Source organism: Engraulis encrasicolus, chromosome 2 (genome assembly GCF_034702125.1).
Source record: "Engraulis encrasicolus isolate BLACKSEA-1 chromosome 2, IST_EnEncr_1.0, whole genome shotgun sequence".
In the NCBI taxonomy this organism is placed as follows: Eukaryota; Metazoa; Chordata; class Actinopteri; order Clupeiformes; family Engraulidae; genus Engraulis; species Engraulis encrasicolus.
In genome coordinates, this window is record NC_085858.1 from 18,446,638 (window position 1) to 18,467,719 (window position 21,082).

Sequence of the window (21,082 nt, forward strand, 5' to 3'; positions counted from 1 at the left end):
CCATGTTGAAAACTCATGATGCCTCCATATCCAGATCTCTTTGGACTGCTACTAAGAGAGAAAAACTGCCGTTCTGAAGCGTGTACGTTGATAAAACATAGAGATTCCGAAAAGTACACTTGTTGTGCTATTTTGAGAGGGAAGAGGCTCTTCCAGAAGCATAGGAGATGTTTGTTGTTACAAGACATTAAACTACAGACTGGACTGATGACATCGCCAGGAATAGGCCTACCCTGCATATCTGAGGTTAGCGCGAGCATCTGTTATCTTATTTCGGAAAAAACACCTGTCGAGTCTCTGTACAAGTGAACGGAGCATAGACGGTTATTAAGTGTTCAAAAGCCTGCCATAGGTTCGTGCAACCTTATGGCATGAGCCCATCTTGTGGTGAATCAGTAGAATTTCTGCTCGCTGAGACATGCTTGCTAGCTACTCAGTGTACAACCACGTCCCAAACTGAAGGTCACCACCCGAAGGAGATCGCGGAGGGGAGTCGCAGACAAAAGGGACTGTTTGCATAAAACCTTGAATACGCTTTAATAACCTTTCCATACATGTTAACAAAAGAAATTCACTTCAATAGGCAATAAAATGTGAGTTGGGGGTGGGGATCCAAAAGGGGAGCATTTTATGTTTTTTTTTTTTTTTTTTTTTTTAAATTTCTTCCTGTGAGTATTCAGGCCCCCCCTGGTAGGTGGGGGCTCCCTAAGCTGCAGCCATGCGGTATCTAGATGTGTGTTCATATTCTTATTCCTATTTTATACTGTATAGCCTAGGCCTATTCACCGAGATTTTTGCTAGGCTACTATTATACATAGATTTTGAGTCCCTGTACTTGAAAAAAGTGCTAGAAGTGCTAGGGGCCATGGCAGATTGGCAGGATAAGTCCTAAAAACAAAAAAAAGCAACAACAAATAAATAAGATGTTTTATGTTTGGCTATATAGTGGGGCACTGTCTCACTGACCTAAAGTAGGCCTACCGGTATGTAGGCCTACAGTATGTGGAATAGTAGGCTATGGCACCACGACCAAGGAAGGCCTTGTCTAGAATGTGTGGGTATGGGGGGCCTTATCATAATAAAGGTTGGGAACCCCTGCCTTGACAGATTATACCGTAACTGTAGGGCAGGCTATTTGGTTGGCGCTTGTTGTGTACGTGTTATGTAATAAACATTAATTGCACTACCACTGCAATTCGGCAATTTTCCACTAGGTAGCGCATGTGTTTACAACCAGTCTCACCGACTCCGCCCATTTTAAAATCTTCAACCAAGATGTCGGGCTCTGGCGTAGGTGTTGCGCTGGGAAACGCGCGCCATTCAATTCGAGATAATAATGCTTATGATAATTGTGGTTCTGACGATCGAATGGATATGGAATTAGACTCTAGTCATTCTGTGTCTGACCGGGGAGATTTGGACTCTGGAAATCGTGCCACCTCTTCAAACGGCAGCGGAGGAGAGGACGACGACGCTGAGGCCGTTGATGGGGAAAGGGAAGCCGGGGGCTCGAGTACACCACGCTCCCGTGATGGATCAGTGTTGAGCGGCGGAAGGGAGCAAGAGGTTCGGGTAGAGATTGGGGAGACATACCTTTGTCAGCGCGCGGACAAAACATGGCGTGAGTATCAGACCAGCTAAAACCATTTTTTTTAAAAAACTTGAGACACTCAACAGACTGCGTAAAATGTAAATGTACAGTGGAATTGTATTACCTCGGGGTACACTAATGCTTCTCATTGTGTGCCCCTAGCACGTTGTGCCCCTGACTAACGTATGTAGGCTTGGGGTTTAATATTCCTTCTACTTGGCTGTTACTTGTTTACAAAGCGCAATGCTCCTGAATGAATTTAGGTGTAGAACTGTGCGCTCGGCACCCACATAGCACGAAGAATCTCTCGCGTTGGATTCAACAGCTTAAAATACCGGTTATTATACTTTTACCATTATTTACTCAATTATACTTTAACTATTATTATTAATTACTGGTAGGCTATGTGCTGCGACAGGAACGTTTAGGAAAACAGTGAGAGTCAAATCTGATGCAGCAGGGGGTGTGCGTATTGCCCTTGTGTCATCATCTCTGGCCCCCTCCCTCATTGGCATGCTGAACTCAAACATAAATAATTTTGTTGGCTAAACACATACATATATTTACTAGTGTAGTGTCCTGAATTTCTTACCTCCCTAGAAAAGCAAGATTATAGACATATTTTTTAAATGTTTAATTGTGTACTACATTGCACTTGTATACAGTAAATGAGAAGGTTATCTGAGGGCTACAAAAACAGTTTTTGAAGTGTTTGTGCCTCATTTCTTCCCCAAGATTCTGCGGAGGTCATCCAGTCGAGGCTAAATGAACAGGAGGGGAGAGAGGAGTTCTACGTTCACTATGTGGGATGTAAGTACTTTGTGCCCAAACTGAATAAAATCACAAACAATTATGTTTACCCGCTATAGCAACTCATCTTCAGAACCAAGTGTGTGTCCTTATGAGTGGGTGCCTTTTGGTCCATTAATTTTGTAGCCATCATTGTTTTGTTAAGTGCTTGTATTTCTACCCTCCTGCCTCAGTTAACCGGAGACTTGACGAGTGGGTGGGCAAGTGTCGCCTGGCGCTGACAAAGACGGTGAAAGATGCGGTGCGGAAGAGTGTGGAGGAGTGTGGAGATCTGGGGGATCAGCCCGAGAGGAAGATCACACGTAACCAGAAACGCAAACATGACGAGATCAACCATGTTCAGAAGGTAGCAATATCTTAGTGTTTCCCCCTCAACTACACCCACTCTACTAGCCGTTATAGTGGCTGCTATATTGTACCACTGTACACAAGGATTTGTTGAATAAGTCATAATGCCATGCTTTTTATGTTTGTAAAGAAGGTCTGTGTTCATATGAAAGTAATTTATCACGTCTTCATCATCAATGGCACAAGAAACCTCAAGTGGGCATCTGCTGTATCTAAACTGGTATGTTACCATGGGTGATGTGTTTTCGATGCCTTTAAAATGCATTTCGTTCTCCATAGACGTATGCAGAGATGGACCCCACCACGGCAGCGCTGGAGAAGGAACACGAGGCGGTAAGTGTTACACTGGTCACATTTTGTATGTCAACACAGTGCACGTACACTGTCTGTTACACAGGGCCTGAACATGTTATTGATTCCATCTTGGTACTCTTTCTCAATGATTCTCATTTAGATCACCAAAGTAAAGTATGTGGACAAGATCCAGATAGGAAACTTCGAGATCGATGCCTGGTACTTCTCGCCGTTTCCTGAGGACTATGGGAAGCAGCCCAAACTGTGGATCTGCGAGTACTGTCTGAAGTACATGAAGTACGAGAAGACATTTCGCTACCACCTGGTGAGCAGATCATCCCGGAGTCTTCTCATTCCCTCTTCAATGTTGTGTCTTCTGTGGAGCATTGTTTCTCAAATATGATGATATTTTTTTTCCATACAGACAACGTGCCAGTGGCGCCAACCCCCAGGAAAGGAAATCTATCGCAGGAACAACATCTCTGTGTACGAGGTGGATGGGCGAGACCATAAGGTAAGATACAAAAAATATTTTTCTTGAGGGCTCACTGCAGCACAATACATTGCTGATATCCAAAATGTAATATTGCGATGAAAATAATATTGCAGATCCAACATTTAAAGTCATTATTCTTCAGACAGATATCTTGAATCCTGCCATTTTTTCGTTTTGCAGATCTACTGCCAGAATTTGTGTCTACTAGCCAAACTCTTCTTGGACCATAAAACGTTATATTTCGATGTGGAGCCATTCATCTTCTACATTCTGACAGAAGTCAACAGACACGGGGCACACATAGTGGGATACTTCTCCAAGGTATGGCTCCATGATGCCCTTGTGGTTGTGTAGTTTATTTCTGGTACTTTGATAGTCACTTTATCATACATGTCTCCAATATTTACCATCAACAAGCAGTGTGCTTCACTCAATAATGTAGCTCTGACAGTTAATGACAGTTGCATGAAATGATGGCTGATGATCTGCCTTTCTGTTTGCAGGAGAAAGAGTCGCCAGATGGTAATAATGTAGCGTGCATCCTGACACTCCCTCCATACCAGCGCAGGGGATACGGCAAATTCCTAATAGCATTCAGTAAGTTTGAGCTTATTCTCCAGCCTCTTTGTCCATCTCCTGGGAGGAAAAAAAAAACGGGAATCTTTCTGGACCCCAGGAAGAATAGCTGGGTTTGCGCCCAGCTAATGGGGATCCTAATAAACTAAACTAAACTAAACTAATCTCCGACTTGTTTAACTGCCATTGGGATGAGGGTTTCAATCAGCTGTCAGTACAGCCAGCAGCAGCAGCAGCAATTGGCCACTGGGTGGCATACTTGCTGTCCTCATCTGTGGCTGCTCAGTACCGTTGATGGGGAAATGATGCACTAAACATAAACAATATATAAAAAAATAAATAAAGTACTCTGCTTGTCTGCTTCGCTCAGCAGATTATGTAACAACATCATCTGTTTTTATACGTGTTCCTAAATGTTCCGTCTCTCGTCTTTTGTAGGTTATGAGTTGTCGAAGCTGGAGAACACGGTGGGTTCGCCAGAGAAGCCGTTGTCAGATCTGGGAAAGCTGAGCTACCGCAGCTACTGGTCGTGGGTCCTGCTGGAGATCCTACGGGACTTCAGGGGGACGCTCTCCATCAAAGACCTGAGGTGCTTTTTATGTTTTATACCTGACACGTTTAGTTCTGTCTGTTCAATAAAAAATGTCAATCATAAAACAAAACTAAAAGACCTCAGGTGCATGGCATTGGCCACATAAACAGACACACGAGTAATCATCATGAGAACATGCTGAAACAGGTTTAAGCAAACAGGTTTTTGTATGATGTATTTGAAAGACAAAACGGCCATATGCTTGCTTGTGATTTTATGCAGTCAGGTGGACTGAAATGTACTCGTTTTAACGGTTATCTCGTGAATCTACCTCCGCAGAGTCTACAATCAGGCTCCTATTGAAAATACGGACCTCTGTAATCAATATCAATCAATATATTATTAATGCTATTATTATTAATAATATAGTAACGTTAAGTTTAGGGATGCACCAAACCGATACTGCTCATTATACTCGTACTCGTACTCGTCAAGCACTTGCCGATACCAGGAACGATACTGCTATTACACAAAACAATGCAAAATCTTGTCACGTTCTGTGGACTTGAAAGCCGCATGGAAAAAAGTGCCACCTCATACATTTACTAACATTTAAATCTACATGGAAATGGACAATACAAATATCACAGGTGGAAAAAAACAAGGCAATGCATTTATTTTCATTTTATTTTGGTGGTAAAAGGTATCGGTATCGGTACTCGGTATCGGCAAGTACACACATTAATGTACTCGTACTTGTATCGGTTTTCAAAAAAGTGGTATCGGTGCATCCCTAGTTAAGTTATTCAGTTTTCTGTATAAGTTTAAGTTTTCAGACCAGGAAAAGTCAACATAAGTTTGGTATGCTCCAAAAAATGGTTTGTATTACTTTGTTTCAAGGCAACGTTACCATCCTCGTCTCAGATCCTCCTCAGGTCTGATCTGTTGCCTGAGCCACACAACACATGCTGGAAGACATTCTTCGTTCTGACCTTGTGACGTCATATGTTTTGCAGTCAGATGACGAGCATCACGCAGAGTGACATCATCAGCACACTACAGTCCCTGAACATGGTGAAGTACTGGAAGGGCCAGCACGTCATCTGTGTCACCCCCAAACTGGTGGAGGAGCACCTAAAAAGTGCTCAGTACAAGAAACCCCCTATCACAGGTGTGTGAGCGCGTGCGTGCGTGCGTGCGTGTTCTGCAATAGAAGGTTTCTGTTTACATGCCTACCTAAATATGCATTTATCCACACTGGCTAGGCACTCCTCATACTTGTACATTTCAGTCTATATCTTATTTAGCCCCTTTTCTTTACTGTTTTATACTTAATGTTATTGTCTTGTTTTATACGTATAATGTTACTGTACTGCTGTAGTGACAACAAAATGATGATGATGATTATGATGATAATGATAATGATAATAATAATTTAAAAAAAAAGTGTACTTACTGTAACTCTTTTCTTATTTTTCTGTAGTGGACACAGTGTGTCTGAAATGGGCCCCACCAAAACACAAGCAAGTGAAATTCTCCAAGAAATGAGACGAGACTGATCCAGCAGGCCCCTGGCTGTCTCCTTGTTCTTGCCATGCATCAGAGGTCTCCCTCCTGTGGTCCACTGTTCATATTCTTAGTGATAAGAGAATATATTGTTGCACATTGCGATCTCTTTGGTATATTTTGTTTGTTTGTTTTGCGTTTTTTTAAGTAAATGGTTCTATTGTACCCACTGCTGTGTTGTTCTCTTTGTTCATTGTATAAGAGGTACTTGGTGCGGAATTTACAGAGACTGTGAGTGCGTTGCAATATGCGACCTTGCCTCCTCCACTTGCCTCCTCCACTTGATTCTCTCCTCGTACCAGGAAGTAATATGTCATGATGACATCACTGACAACAGCATTATATTTCAATATCTTGCAAAAGCTCAATTGTAGAGTCTTTTTCTCATTGACTCAATCACACTTTAACCCCCTGAACGACACCAACAGCAACTGTCTCCTGAAAATGACACTAGTGAATTGTATGTACCGAGTACAATATGCCACTGGCTGACATTTCTGTGGATAATGCCAATTATAATCTTTTGTATTCTCCAATATAATAAAGGATAAATGTCCAAGGAATGAACCGGCATCAAATAGTACTTAAATCTTCATTAATGTTCTGCTGTATGGAAGATTAATTAGTAGGTTACTACTTGTTAATAATTGAAAGAAAAGAAAATGGAGAAAGGTTTGAAATATATAAAGCGTTTTTAAACAATGGGTTCATGGCATACATTTTGAGGTTGCATGGCGAGGTCATCAGGGTAGCCTGATGGTTGCACGCTTGCCGTAGAAAGGCTGAGGTGGGCTGAGCTAGGATTCTATGCTAGCCGTGCACGGTGCACATTGCCGTGGTGCTGCCGCAGTGTGCTGTCAGTTGCCTGGAGGCTGATGAAGAATTAGCTGCACGACTAGTTCTAGACATCTCGAACTGAAAGCAGACTTGTTATGGCGTCAAGTGGTAAGTTCATTGACAAATTAATAATGAACTATTTCCGAACCAGCCACCAGTATGTGGCTGTGTGATACACAATGAGACGAGTCTAGTATATGTTACAATGTATAACGTAATACTACCGGCATGTCAGATACTGTGTAACAATATCTGATGCAGGACCGCTAGTAGGCTAGCGTTCACTAGCACCAAGTCTCGCAAAGTAGCACATTTATTGGACTTAATGACCTTAGATCTACACGACAAATTACGGCTATATCAATGTCCTGGTGATGGTGATTAAAGTCTGCATTGCAATATGTTTGAGTTTAAAGAATTGGGTCATTCTCAAGAACATGTCGGCTCCCACCATTTTGTTTGCTAGTGAAGCTAAAACGCTAGGCTACCTTTTCGTGACCTAACATTGTGTATCCTTATAACTTTTGAAATATAATGTCCTTAAACGACAGTGGTTGGTCACGAGCTCAAATGAGCAAAATTAATTGCATTGACGTTTGCGAAACGTTAGCCTCTGGCATCTCTGTAATTCGGGTTATGTTGACAGCTACTGGGCTAGTCAGCTGATGGTTTAGTTGCCATGGTGCGGGATAGATTTACGGTGTTAGCGCAGCTGTTCACTGCAGCCGGTCTGATTGTGACTTTGTGAACAGCTTGTAGAGCTAGACAAATACAAGACCTCCCCTGAACTCACACTTAGCACAAAACACGCAGCTATAACATCTGACTTGCAATGAAGTTATTGTCTAGTATTAGACAATACATAAATTGTGGGGTGTTGTTGACCTCACTGTCTCACTAGAATTTGGAATGCAGGTTCATGCAGGGATACTCTCATTGATGACAGCCCATCCATCACTACTTTTGTAATGTTATGTTTATTCTTCAATATGCAAAACATTTAATTTCATCTTATTTCCCTTCCCCTCAGATTATTCTCAGAGTCCGTCCCACGGGTAAGGTGTTGATCTATTTTAATGAGTTGTAAAATCAGGCATTAAAATGAAAATGAATTGTCTCAAACTGACCGTGATGTGGATTTTCAATGTATTGTTAAATGAGGACGTAAAACATAATCTTCCAAAGGTCATAATTCAATTCAATGGTAATCCTTTATGTAGTTCCCATAATGTTGTTTTGGGTCAACAGATATGGTGCCTATGGTGGGCAGTCGGGCAGCGGCGGCGGCGGCGGTGGTGGTGGTGGCTATGGCCAGCCTCAGGGCCAGAGCTATGGCCAGCAGCCTGGCTATGGGGGCTACGGGCAGAGCCCAGAGCAGTCATCAACCTCCTACAATCAGGGTGGCTACGGCTCAAGCTACGGGCAGTCTCAATCAGGTAGCTACTGAGTATGTGTACTTGAGGCTGGATATCTGCACAAACAAAAATCATATTTACATTGTTTTTTGAACACACATCACATTTACGGTCACATTTGTGTACTTGCTGTACTTGTAAATGTTTAGTGTATAATACCACACTTTCAAATTCGTCAAATGTATGCTGCCTGCCTGCCTGTGTAACCCATCGCCTCCATCTTGGATTTTTCCCGAACAGGTGGCTATGGTTCTCCTTCCCAGGGCTATAGCCAGTCCGGTCAGTCGTACGGTAACCAGCCCCCCCAAAGCGGCTACTCCCAGCAGTCCCCCTACGCTGGCTATGGGCAGCAGCAGGCCGCTCCTCCCCCCTCCGCCTCCAGGTCAGCACTGGGGGAAAGGTCATGCCGGGGGAACCGGGCTTTTTATTTCCTTTACTTTTTTTTGGCAGTAAATTATGATTCCAGTTTCATGTCTTACAGAAGACTGGTTGTGAAAATTAATTGAGAATTATTTATTTTCTATGAAGTGGAGTGTATGAAAGCTGCTATGCTAAGAAAAACATTTATTATTATTATTATTATTATTATTATTTTCAACATGAAGAGGTTTTTTTCTTAACGTTTTTTTTGCTTACACACCCACTTCACATTTATGTTTTCCTTTGCTCAGCTATGGAAGCAGTCCCCAGTCTGGGTATGGATCCCAGAGTGGTGGTTATGGGGGCAGCGGCGGGCAGAGTGGAGGGTACGGCGGTGGCAGTGGTGGGGGCCAAGGTGGAGGCTATGGAGGCAGTGGTCCTTCAGCAGGAGGCAGCTACGGCAGCGGCGGGCCCCAGGGAGGAGGAGGAGGAGGAGGCTACAGTGGGGGCAGCGGTGGCCCAGGTGGGGGCTATGGTGGTGGCAGCAGCGGAGGGCAGGCTGGAAGCTACGGCGGCAGTGGGGGACCCCACCAGTCACCCCCTTACAGCCAACAGCCCAGTTACAGCTCACCCCCACCCCAGAGTTATGGCCAGCAGAGCCCCTATGGAGGAGGTACATATTTTCATTTATTGGTAGCTAATTTAGTTGGGCATTTTCTTAATGATGTCATTTTTCACCCTCATTATGCTTCTCTCAAATCTTAGTTGAGGCATGACCGTTTCCCAAATATGTAACCAGTTTTAATACAGTAGCTGTGGCAGTTAGTGAGTCTAATTACTAAATCCTGGAATGAAGATGAGGGAAGACGTCTATTCAATAAAATGCGATCAAACCTAAGAGATTTGTTTTCGATTTTTCCTATCTTTAGGCTACGGTGGTCCTGACTCACCCAACAGTGACAGTGGGTCAGGAGGAGGAGGAGGAGGAGGAGGCTACAGGGGCTCGGACGGTGGCTTTGGAGGCCGGGGCCGTGGTGGGCCAGGAGGACGAGGCTTTGGAGGCCGCGGAGGAGAAGGGGGATTTGACCGGGGGGGCCGCGGCGGACCCAGAGGAGGACCAGGAGGATTAGGGTAAGCATCATCTCCACACACCGCTCATGTGTTACTCTACTACGCTATGTGATTTCAGTATCCTGTACTTAAAACTCCAGTTTTGGGACTTGGGAGGGTACAATGTCCAGGAGTGAACAATATAGGACGTCTATAATATGTGTCTAAAGGCCTAACTGCCCTGCTTTCTCAAAAACTAATGTGCTTGAGAAGTGGTTATGTGTGAATACCGCTTAAGTTTTGGTTCATTGAGGCAGTCTAATGGGTGCAGTTTTGGATCGCATGAATCTTCATATGGTGGTAAAACGGCCAACCAAATGGTGGTGTGAAGTTCCAACCCAACATGGAATCTTTCGTATGTTGTGTCTTGAGTAATATGGCGTGGGGAAAACAGCTTCTTAAAAACAATCCAAAGGCTTGGTACAAAGAGCCCTCTGTATATTCTACCTTCAAATGGTCAAGAGCTTAAAAAACTAGAGTGGTCAATTTGCTCTGGAAAGAAACCGAAGGAACACAGATGCAAATGATAGATCCTTGGATATATTATGTGTCTACCACACCTGTTCACGACCCAAGCGTTTATGGTCTTCAAATAACGCGAGCAGACTTGCACTCCTCAACACAAAGCACAACGTTAAGGCAGAGCTTGATCTTTTAGCATCAGCAGCACAGTGGATGATGAAGGTTTTCTGTGACCTTAAAAGCTTGTGTTGACAATCCATGTAAGGGAGTTGTCAAAAATGCATAAAGGGGGCTTGAGAGGGGGTGTCTAAGACTGTATCAATCACTGCAGCCCTAAAGTGAACCATGTGGCACCCCAGGGGGGCCTACAACATTGATCGCAGGAACTCTGGGCGGACATGAAACGGTGAATTTATGTGTGCCTCAGCACGGTGGTGTGTTACATGTGTGAGCAATGCTGACAACGTTCTCAAGAGAAATACGGCAGCAGGAGCCGTTTCCTCTCAGAGGGGTAGCTGACCTACGTATGTGCTCACTGAGGGTATAGGAAACTCTTTAACAATATGTTACACATACGCCAAGGTGCGTACAATATCAGCATAACAACTGCACCGTGTTATTACTCGTTGGAGAATTCTTACATGTTATTTTACAGTATGTACAAGTAAAATGTATGTACGTTTGTCCTCTGCTTGTCTTTAAACTTGTTTGAAAATACAGCTGCGGGCTTTTAACAAGATGTTACACATGAGCCAAGGTGCTTACCAAATCAGCATAACAACCAGACTATGTCATGAGACATTGGAGAATATGTTTGTCACATTTGTGCACAATCATATTTCGGTACGTTATTTGTCTGGTTGCATTAAGAGCTGTTAAATACTGCCACAAGCTTTTTCTACATCGCTAAAATCAGAGGTAAAGTATTAACAGACGTAGCATTGATCACTGATTTGTGTAACATATCGCTGCACAGAGCCAATGGGCCGTTCTACATAGACATCAATGGTGGTAACTGTACTAAATTGAGAATGATTATGGATGCTAACCCATTCACTGGTTGTAACCCATTGGTGGCTCGAGCTCACTATGCTGCTGGTCCTTGACTCCCCTTACCCTCTCCTCCCTCCCTCCTGCAGGGTGACATGACAGCCATGTGTGATGAATGTTTTAATCACTCTGCCAATCTCCTCCTAGGGTCTTGCGTCCACCAGGACGCGTGGTAGTGGTTGGCTAGGCAGTGAGAGTGGGAGAGGTTTACGAAAAGAGGCCGGCCAAATCCTCAGGTTGGCTTCCAGCAGGGTAGTTAGGGTATGGGAAAGGGGACTACAAAGACATGTTTGGTAAAAGAACTCATGTAAAAATGGGAGCGGATGTGGAGTTGTGGCAAAGGTTAAAAACCCAGACACTCCATAATCATCAGATGACGGATCATCAGTGTCAAACAAAAGTGGAAAGGGGAAAGGTTCAAATAACTAAAGGAATGATAGATGGTGGTAAATCAACAGTGTATCACTGAGTGGTGGCACAGTGAATGTGGTATAATGATAAGGATCTCATCACGAACAAGTCCAAAGACAGAGCGTCTCTGTCTATAAAGAGTCTGAAGACGACATGTCTAGAGGAAAAGGTAAAAAAAAAAAAAAAAAAAAAAGGTAAAACTGATGCCACTGCAAAACAAAAGGGTTAGAAACATTTGGAAGATTCATTCGAGGGTTGGTAAAGGAGCAAGCGAGTAGCACAGAAAGAAGGGGGGAAAAGAAAGATGGGTGGAAAAGGATTAGACGAAGGGTGTTCCTGGTCCCCCAAAGAGAAGGGGAAACAGGGGAAGGTCGGGCACACACGCAACAGACGCCCCAATCGTCTTGCTTCTCTCTCCCTCTCCATCAGCTCGGGCGATCGAGGAGGATTCAATAAGTTTGGTGGTAAGTGACAAACTCTTTAAGTGAGACTCTACAAGAGATAACAGAAGGGTTTTCTCCAGCATGTCTTTCCCAAACAAAAGCTAAGGCGAGGTTGCTCTACTTAGGCGACGAGTATTTGCCATATTTCAGACTTACAGTAAGAGCATCAGTAGAAAGCATCAGTTGTCATTGGCTACAATCAGATGCTGTGTGTATGGTTGTACTCATAGAACAACATTCATTCTTTACTTTTTCGCTGTCCGCCTGGTTGTACACAAAATATAGATATTCAATACCAACATGTAAATCAACTCCTGACTTTATGTATTTGCCGTGGTTGTGCTGAAGATCTGTGCCCAAGCCGGGGTGTATGGATGAAGGCGGGCTTTCACAAATATTGCGGAATGCTTGATTCCAACAGCTTAATACTGCTGTGTAGAGAGGAATTATAAACATCAAATCTGTTATGGAGTGGAGTTTGGTGTGTGTGGAAACTCTTCAGGCTTAGTATGCCTTACACCTGAGCTAATGACCAATGTGTTGTTTTCAACACAAAAAACTTTCCTGATGGAAAGTTATGAAATTCAGCAGTTTATTCCCTTTTTATTCCCTTTTTCGGCGCTTTGTTAAATATTTGAATCTCTTAAGCTATTGGATCACCAATATTTCACTTTGAGTGTCTGACTTGGTGAAAGTAGTTTATATCAACAATATAACAATCTGGGATAGGTTTCCACATCGCAATATTCTCTTGGGGACAACTGCGAAAATATTGATGATAAGAACTAGAGATGCACCGGATCGGAAGATCGGAAGATTCGGTTCCGGATCCGGCAGGATAATAGGGTTTCTCACAGGATCCGGGTCCGGCAGGATCTTAAGCAGTGGATCCGGTATCCAGTAGGATCCTAAAAATCAGGATCCTGGTGCATCTCTAGTTTTTACATAGCCTAGGCTTTTCAGTCAGTCTTTCACAACCCCAATCGCTGCATGGAGTGAAAGCCCTTTGAAAGTGGCCGTTGCAGGCAGTGTTGGCAGTAAGCCAATGAGTATAAAGAATAGTTTGAGCCAACGTAATGAAAAGGGTCCACATGTGCGAGTAGGCTATGTGTTCCGACCCTTTCGTAGGATCCGGTATCCGGTTCCGGATCCGGCAGGATCTTAAGCAGTGGATCCGGTATCCGGCAGGATCCTAAAAATCAGGATCCGGTGTATATCTAATATGAACCAGTCTTTGCCATATAGTTTTGGGTGTTTTAAATTTCACAACCCGGGTTTGTGGAAATAAGCTTTGAAATGTACGTAGGCCTGAACACTGGCCCACTGGTGACCTTATGAATACCTGAAACTAAAAAGCACCTCACTGTGGCGGTTGAGGAATTTTGCCACATCTTGTCTATGGAACACAACACCAATATTTTTCCCACTCTTGAGTATATGGTGTCAAACATGGGCAGGGTTGAGCAATTAACTGATTTAAAAAAAGTGAATTGGTAATCTTAACCAGTGGATCGACAGTTGATGAACTACATGACTAAAAGCCATTGTTTATTTGTCAGACTGTGCCCAGTTTTGCATGATTCTTTGCGTCTGTCTGTCATTTCTTTCCATCACAGTTTTTTCTTTTTCTTTTTTTTTGCACAACAAACTGTTAAACAGGTGGACAGATCTGCTCCAGATCTTATGTGCCAACTCTCTACAATAGGTTCATGAACTGATTTGAATTTTGAATACGCTTTCAAGATGGCTGAATTTTTTTGTTTTGTTTGCACAATAACTTTTTATTGGGTTGACGGATTTTCACCCAATATTTTGTGCTAACACACTATTATAATAACTACATGAACTGATTACGTTTGGAGGTCAACTATTGCAAGATGGCAGACATTCAGGATTGCTGCCGAGTCATCAGAATCAACGCTTTGGCTTGGAGTTCCACCCATTTTCATTACATTTAATAGTATTTATTTTGGAATCCTTTTTTCATATTCTGCACATTTTACTTTGTGTGTGTTCACCTGCTGTTCCTTAAAAGTCTTCGACTTGCGTTTTCTTGTAATTCTGCCTTGGGACAGTCAATTGAAGATCATTGGTCAACATATAGAAAATCAGGGCCATTATTTTTGGCCAAATCGTCCAAGCCAATATATGTATATGGGAAACTGTGTGCTGCTTTGTTTTGGTTAGATTTGATTTTTTAATACGCTTTTTATTGCTTTAGCTATTTGAAGTTTGTTTGTATCAGGATTTTGGTGGAATTTATCACTTTTCGTTTGACCCACAGGACTTCTGTCTAGTGTCCTTCAATGGTAGCCACCATGTTGTTGAATGTTGTATATACCACTCTTATCAAAATGCACAGATTGTTTACTGCCTTAACACCAAGCCATTCAGTTCTTTAGAGTGTGATGCACTACACTCCAAAACATGAACATTTCTGATTTGAATCCTGATGGGTTTTTAATGTGTCATACATGGAAAAAGTACTCATTGTATTTGCACCTACTATAGTTAAGTGTGCATGCAAAGGTGAACTCCTGACACACTGTTTCCTCTGAAAAGTCTGGAAAGTTTTTTAATTCTTGAGGAACATCGACAGGTCCACAGCTAAGGGTTTTTTCAAGAAAGTTTGAAGTGTTGTGTTTTGAACATACTTAAACAACATCTGAAAGTGTAAGACAAGATGCAAGATAAAGTCTCGTGGACTGCATATAGCAATCCCTTTTGAGTATGTTTGGAAGCGTCTTGAGTTGATCAGGCTCTGAACAATGATACAGTATATTCGGTACCTGTAAGGATGCAAAGCGGAGTGAAACCTCATTTGGATTCATTGTCTTGAAACTGTTGGTTCTCTGTATGTTATGTGCTGTCGACAGCATTGCAATACCATCATTCTTCCAAAATGTTTCATTCAGGGATTATAAGGCATTGGTGCCTGTTGTCTGCTAATATGAGTTGAGTGTGGTAACTGGTGTCATGGCCTTCAAGCACAGTAAGGATGCAGTGAATGATACATTGTTCAACTGTAATAAAAAACAACTCCAACTATGCAAAGACATGGGGGAATACAATATATTGCAAGAATGTGTGCAATTGATACCTGGTGGGAATGTGGTGAACCAAAAAATGTTTTTGTCCAAATCCAGAAGTACCAAGACCTGTAATGAATACACAGGTCTGCAATCTATGTCCTTGTGTGGATGGCATGTGCCTATACTTAAAAGTGTGTCTGGGATGGTGGTTGTTGTCTGCGTTGTAGGGTGTATGGTAACCAACCCAAAAGGAGTTGGGTGTACTGTAGTCAGACCTGTGGTCTAAAAATGCAAAGCCCATACCACAGTTGACAGGGAAAAAATACGAGGCATGCCTGAAAATCAGGATGCGCTGCTATTGACGATTTAAGAATTGGGGTATGTGTGCGTGCACTGTGTGTGTGTGTGTTTCTCATTTGTGTCTTGCAACTGAAAGATGTCTCCCCTCTTCTCTTGTTAGGCCCGAGACACCAAGGACCCGGTGGGCCCAACTCTAGTAAGTAGCCTGTTGGCATCTGCTTTTTTGATCTCATTAAAATGCTCACAAAGACAATTGATCAGGTTTAGTTTTCTGGCCCATACCCAAAAAATATTTGATCATTTTTTGGGGTCAGATTGTATTTGTGTGGTCTCACAGATAGTCCTGTAGATCATCTGTAGGTGCTGTGACTATAAAAATGGTTTGGTCAATCCATGATTCTGTTGTGTTGAGGAGTGGGTGTTGGATATGGAGGGAAAGAATGATACAATTCTTGCAGCGCATGCTCAGTGAGCCGTTAAAAGTGATGTCATCCCTCTGTGGCTTGTTCATTTATAATATTTGTCAACATTTTTCCCCCTAATTTTCATCCCCTACCAACAACTCTATAGCCCCCTCTGAAGAACAAGGTGTGCATTAATTCACACCCAAACTCTACTTTAAATAAATAAACCTGTGTCTCATTTACATGTAGATTAGGGTTGTTTTTGGATTGGTTTTGACTCTACTCTTTTTTCCTCACTCTCTCTTTCTTTTAGTGCAAGACCAGGATAACTCCGACAACAACACCATCTTTGTTCAGGGTTTGGGTGACAACTACACCGTGGACACGGTGGCGGACTATTTCAAGCAAATTGGCATCATCAAGGTACACAATACCTGAGTTTTATCTACCATCATTGCAAATACAATAGGATTTTTTTTTTTGTCTCTGGTAGGCTACTGCTTACATGTGCCGTCATTCTCAATTGATTTTCCAAGGTAGATTTTCCAAGAAAGGACAATTGTCAGCTATACCAAATTAATAATCTAAGCATGAACAGACTTGTACCTTAACTGATATTGTAGTTAATCCCCAATTCTCCCGCTGGCCCACACCTCAGGTCAACAAGAAGACAGGCTTGCCCATGATAAACCTCTACACAGACCGGGACACAGGGAAGCTGAAAGGGGAGGCCACTGTGTCTTTTGATGACCCACCCTCCGCTAAGGCAGCTATCGACTGGTTTGATGGTAAGTTAGTCACTGATCCGTCATTGGACTCACTAGTTTCACGCCCGGTCGCCCCAGGGTTGTACTTACGTTTTACGTCATTTGGTTTGTCGCCATGAAAGCCGACCCTAACCCTAACCTTAACCATAACCACAACCCTAACCCTAGATCGCTTGTTTGAAATGTTTTATAACCAAATGATGTAAGACGTAAGTACAACCCCGGGCGTCCGGGCGTGAGTTCCAATCCGTCATATTGATCAGGCTTTGTTCATCATGTCTGACTGTAATAATGGCTATGTAGCGACGTTAGCATCGCTAACAGTTGCATATGTCATTATTTTAGTCATCTGATGTCTTGATCTCCTAACTTGTTCTCAATAGGAAAGGAGTTCGATGGGAACCGCATTAAGGTGTCCTTTGCCACCCGCCGGGCGGAGTTCGGACGCGGAGGAGGAGGGGGCATGAGAGGGGGACGGGCACGCGGAGGTGAGCACCTTTTGGGGTGTGTCGATGTACTGTATGTGTGTTTGTTTTGCCTTTCATAGTGGCAGAACCTCTTCTATTTTCCCTGACACATTTTTTTACCATCCAGTGAATTTGGCAGATCTCACTGTAGTAGCTAATTGTACGAAAGTTGATTACTGCAGGTTGAACAGCATATGCAGTCCGTGTTCATTGCTATGGTCAAAATTTGTCATTAAGAGTCTGACATGTCTTCCTCACTCCTTCAGGGCCCATGGGCAGGGGTGGCTTTGGAGGTGGCCGAGGTGGAGGATTCCCAGGTGGCAATGGCGGAGGAGGAGCAAGTGGGGGCGGCGGCGGCGGTGGTGGTGGTGGTGGTGGTGGTGGTGGACAGCAGAGAGCTGGAGACTGGAAGTGCTCTAACCCGTGAGTATCAAAGCCAGCCTCTTCACCTTTGTTGTGAACTCTGAAAGCAACTGCTGTTATGTTACTCAGTTTCCTATGGAGATTGTAACAGTGAGTTTGCCAGCCCAAAAGTTTCGTGAACACTTAACTTGACGCTGGCATCATGTGCATAACATGACCGTGTCATAACATTATCATGAAACAGTCATGAATGTCGGTGTCATTATGTCAGTGTCACAAAAAGTTTTATGGTCATGAAAAGTTGTTTGGGCTGTCTTAACCATAACTGAATGTCACTTAATGACAGAAGACGTATGTTTGACATTGACATAATACTTTATAACATATCCATGACTGCGTTATAACACATTTATGACACTCATGTCATAGGTATGACGCCAGCATGTTTTTTTAGTTCAATTTATGGTTATGAGCTATGCTGTTGATCAGAAATAGACAACTATTATGAATAGATTTACCAACATAGTGTATATTCCAAGTGGGTATCACACCCTTCAGTTTGTGGCCAGGAGGGGTGTCTAAGGTTCCACAAAGCAACTCCAAGAGAGCAGCCAAAAGGAACATTATCACTTATGCTACCCAATGATGTGCAAATGTTGTCAGTCCCTCGTACCATCATGAGTACACCTGCTCCATTGGTAATGCTTTCCATGGTTGATGCAGGACATGTGGGAACCTGAACTTCTCCTGGAGAAATGAGTGCAACCAGTGCAAGGCCCCCAAACCTGATGGGGCTGGAGGAATGTCCCCAATTGGAGGTAAGACACGGATGGATGGGGTGGCAAGGGCAGAAGAATGAGTACTAACTAGAACTTTAAATGGGAAATTTCTTAGCAAGGCGTACAGTACTAGGGACAAAAAGTCTCAGCTGTACATGCTCTTTTACTGTAAGTGAAGCATCAGCTGATGCATCCAATTAGAATTGGTCAACTTAATAATGCAGCTCATTAGGTAACTAAGACTTGAAAATGTCTACAAAATTAGAAATTTCTCAGTGGTAAATTGCCAGCTTCCTGTGTCATTTTGCTCTTAGGAGGAGGAGAGCGCGGGGGATTTGGAGGGGACCGCGGTGGCAGGGGAGGCTTTGATCGCGGGGGCTTCCGTGGCCGTGGAGGAGACCGTGGGGGATTTAGAGGACGTGGAGGAGACCGTGGAGGAGACCGCGGAGGCTTCGGCCCTGGCAAAATGGACTCAAGGTGGGCAAACTTTTTTTACCTGTACAATTCTCAGGGTTCCCTCCGGGTCTTAAAAGGTCTAAAAAAAAAAAGCTCTAAAATTGTACCTACTGAAACCTACAAGAACCCTGAATACTGTAAACACAATATTGTTGTTGATGATGGTCCATCTGACAGTGTTAAGCCTGTTGGTCCTGTCAGAAGTGGACAAATCAATATGAGAAAGTAGAGAAGTCTTTGAGAACCTTTATCTTGTATTTCTTCTGCCTCTGCTCCTGTTTTGCTGCTTGAAGAAGTTTTTCTTTTGTCTTGAAAAATGATTCCAAGACTACGGTTTAGTGATAAACTTGAGTAAGTTGACCTACAGACAGTGGTAAATCTGCTAATAGGTAGCCCACAGGTGTCATTTAAGGAAGAAAAATGAGTACTCCAGACCCTTCTATTGTCATTAGATGATTTACCACTACCTCAAGGTTACCTTTACTTGGAGGTGGACCCTGAAAACTGGAGATAGAGCCGGTATACTACATCCCTTTGGCACATCAGACCAAAGACAAAATTTTGCCCTAAAAATGAAGAACTCCATTTACTCATCGCATCACTTATTTGGATAACATAACCTGGATGAATGAAAATCTTGACAATGTTTGTAATGTGATTGCAGGGGGGACCATCGTCACGAACGCAGGGACCGACCCTACTAGACCAGCTGCAGTCAGATCTCCAACCACCTCCGCCACCACTCCCCAACACCAGTCATCACATCACTCCTCTTGGGACCAGCAGTGACTTTCCCCCTCCTTTTATATGATGTTTTGAAGTCCACTCTGAATGTTGAAAGTCCTGTTTGTGGATAATCGGGACTTTTAGGATCACGAAACTCATACACTACAGCAAAACACCCTTACATTTCACACTTACACACACATTGTTCTATTTATTTAATTTATCTAAGACTAGTGTTACTTTTTACCTGCATCTCTGTGTTCAGGTGTTTGTGTTAATGTAATCTCTCTTTGTGTTGTGTGTGTGTGTTTTGTTTAGTTTAATATTTTGACAAATTATGTGTTTGAGTTTGAAGATTTTTTTTCTTTCTTGCAGATTGTCTACACCTTTGTTAAGGATATAATCACAAGATATTTGGTATTTATATAAAATATTTCATCAACAACAACAACTACCCACATGTACTGGTGTCTTCATATTATTTGTATTATATTGACGTGTGCTGCAATGGCATGATCGTGATGAGCCTCAGGAGGGCAGTGTGTCAGTGGACACCAGAATCTCATTTCAGTTTGCACAGCCCATCCATCCTACCAGAGCTTCCAGCTCACGCCGGTGATGACTGAGTCATACGCATCAGTCATTGGGCCCTATATAAAGGTGGTTCATGCCAGCAGGGTGTCTTGAATGACTGGCATGACTAACTCCCAGCTGCTGGTTTTGCCACCTGCACTGACGCCACCAAAAAATGTAAACCTGACACAAAACATTGCCCATGGTAGGCTTGTTCTTCATTACACCAAAGCACTAAAGACATGCCATGTCCACCTGCTTCATCCATTCTCAAATTAGAGCACACACTGAGCTTATACAGCTCCAGGCCTTTTTATTAGAATACCATGAAAATGTTGATTTATTTCCATAATTCCATCAATAATGTTAAACTGTCATGGATTGTAGATTCATGGCCCAGTTTTTTAACTATTCCAATCATTATTTTTTTTCTTTTTATATACGTTGGCCTTCCAGCTCAAAAAACCCATGAATTGGGGAATTCGCATTATTAGAATATTGTTAAAGGGGTCCTATTATGCTTTTTCATGTCCACTACCCATTTATTGGGTTACACAGCATCTGTTGTATGTAAAAGCTTGGTGAAAGCTGCATTTCACAAATTGGCCTCTTGGGGGAGAATTTCTCTGCCGCAGGAACGCTATTTCTCAACTGTCAGAGAACGCGTGGTTGGGTTTTCAACATTCTATAGCTTTTGTTTCCGGTACGGGTCTACGTCATGCTGTACCTAACATTGCTGCTTATGGGATGGAGTGTTGACGATGTCACAGACCATTTATTAATTGCAGAGACAGTAGACCTAATGCGCATTTGTTCATCGCAGCCACATAGCCTAGGCCTATCTGAATTTGACAGTATTGTGATGAGATGTATCCTATTTGTGAATACACCACTCAGTGTACAAAATAGTGTAA

At 42.9% G+C, this 21,082-nt stretch overlaps 2 protein-coding genes across 3 annotated transcripts; both read left to right on the forward strand.

The window, feature by feature from the left end:
* The first annotated feature begins 1,253 nt into the window (after nucleotides 1-1,253).
* Nucleotides 1,254-6,378, forward strand: kat8 (K(lysine) acetyltransferase 8). The gene is made up of 11 exons (XM_063223831.1): nucleotides 1,254-1,621; nucleotides 2,327-2,401; nucleotides 2,575-2,747; nucleotides 3,029-3,082; nucleotides 3,204-3,368; nucleotides 3,468-3,557; nucleotides 3,720-3,860; nucleotides 4,043-4,136; nucleotides 4,554-4,704; nucleotides 5,664-5,818; nucleotides 6,131-6,378. Exons 1-11 carry the CDS (start codon nucleotides 1,276-1,278, stop codon nucleotides 6,193-6,195), a joined length of 1,509 nt encoding a protein of 502 aa, XP_063079901.1. The 5' UTR covers nucleotides 1,254-1,275; the 3' UTR covers nucleotides 6,196-6,378.
* A 548-nt stretch (nucleotides 6,379-6,926) lies between these two features.
* On the forward strand, nucleotides 6,927-20,047 carry fus (FUS RNA binding protein). Of its 2 annotated transcripts, XM_063223827.1 has the most exons (16): nucleotides 6,927-7,158; nucleotides 8,081-8,105; nucleotides 8,299-8,486; nucleotides 8,706-8,847; nucleotides 9,137-9,498; nucleotides 9,755-9,956; nucleotides 12,288-12,322; nucleotides 15,794-15,829; nucleotides 16,204-16,221; nucleotides 16,351-16,460; nucleotides 16,696-16,825; nucleotides 17,188-17,292; nucleotides 17,538-17,694; nucleotides 18,358-18,452; nucleotides 18,728-18,890; nucleotides 19,534-20,047. In XM_063223827.1, exons 1-16 carry the CDS (start codon nucleotides 7,146-7,148, stop codon nucleotides 19,571-19,573), a joined length of 1,821 nt encoding a protein of 606 aa, XP_063079897.1. In that variant the 5' UTR covers nucleotides 6,927-7,145; the 3' UTR covers nucleotides 19,574-20,047. The 2 variants fall into 2 exon arrangements, with proteins under 2 accessions (XP_063079897.1, XP_063079900.1); XM_063223830.1 differs by lacking the exon at nucleotides 16,204-16,221 and having other exon boundaries at nucleotides 6,929-7,158.
* The last annotated feature ends 1,035 nt before the right edge of the window (nucleotides 20,048-21,082 follow it).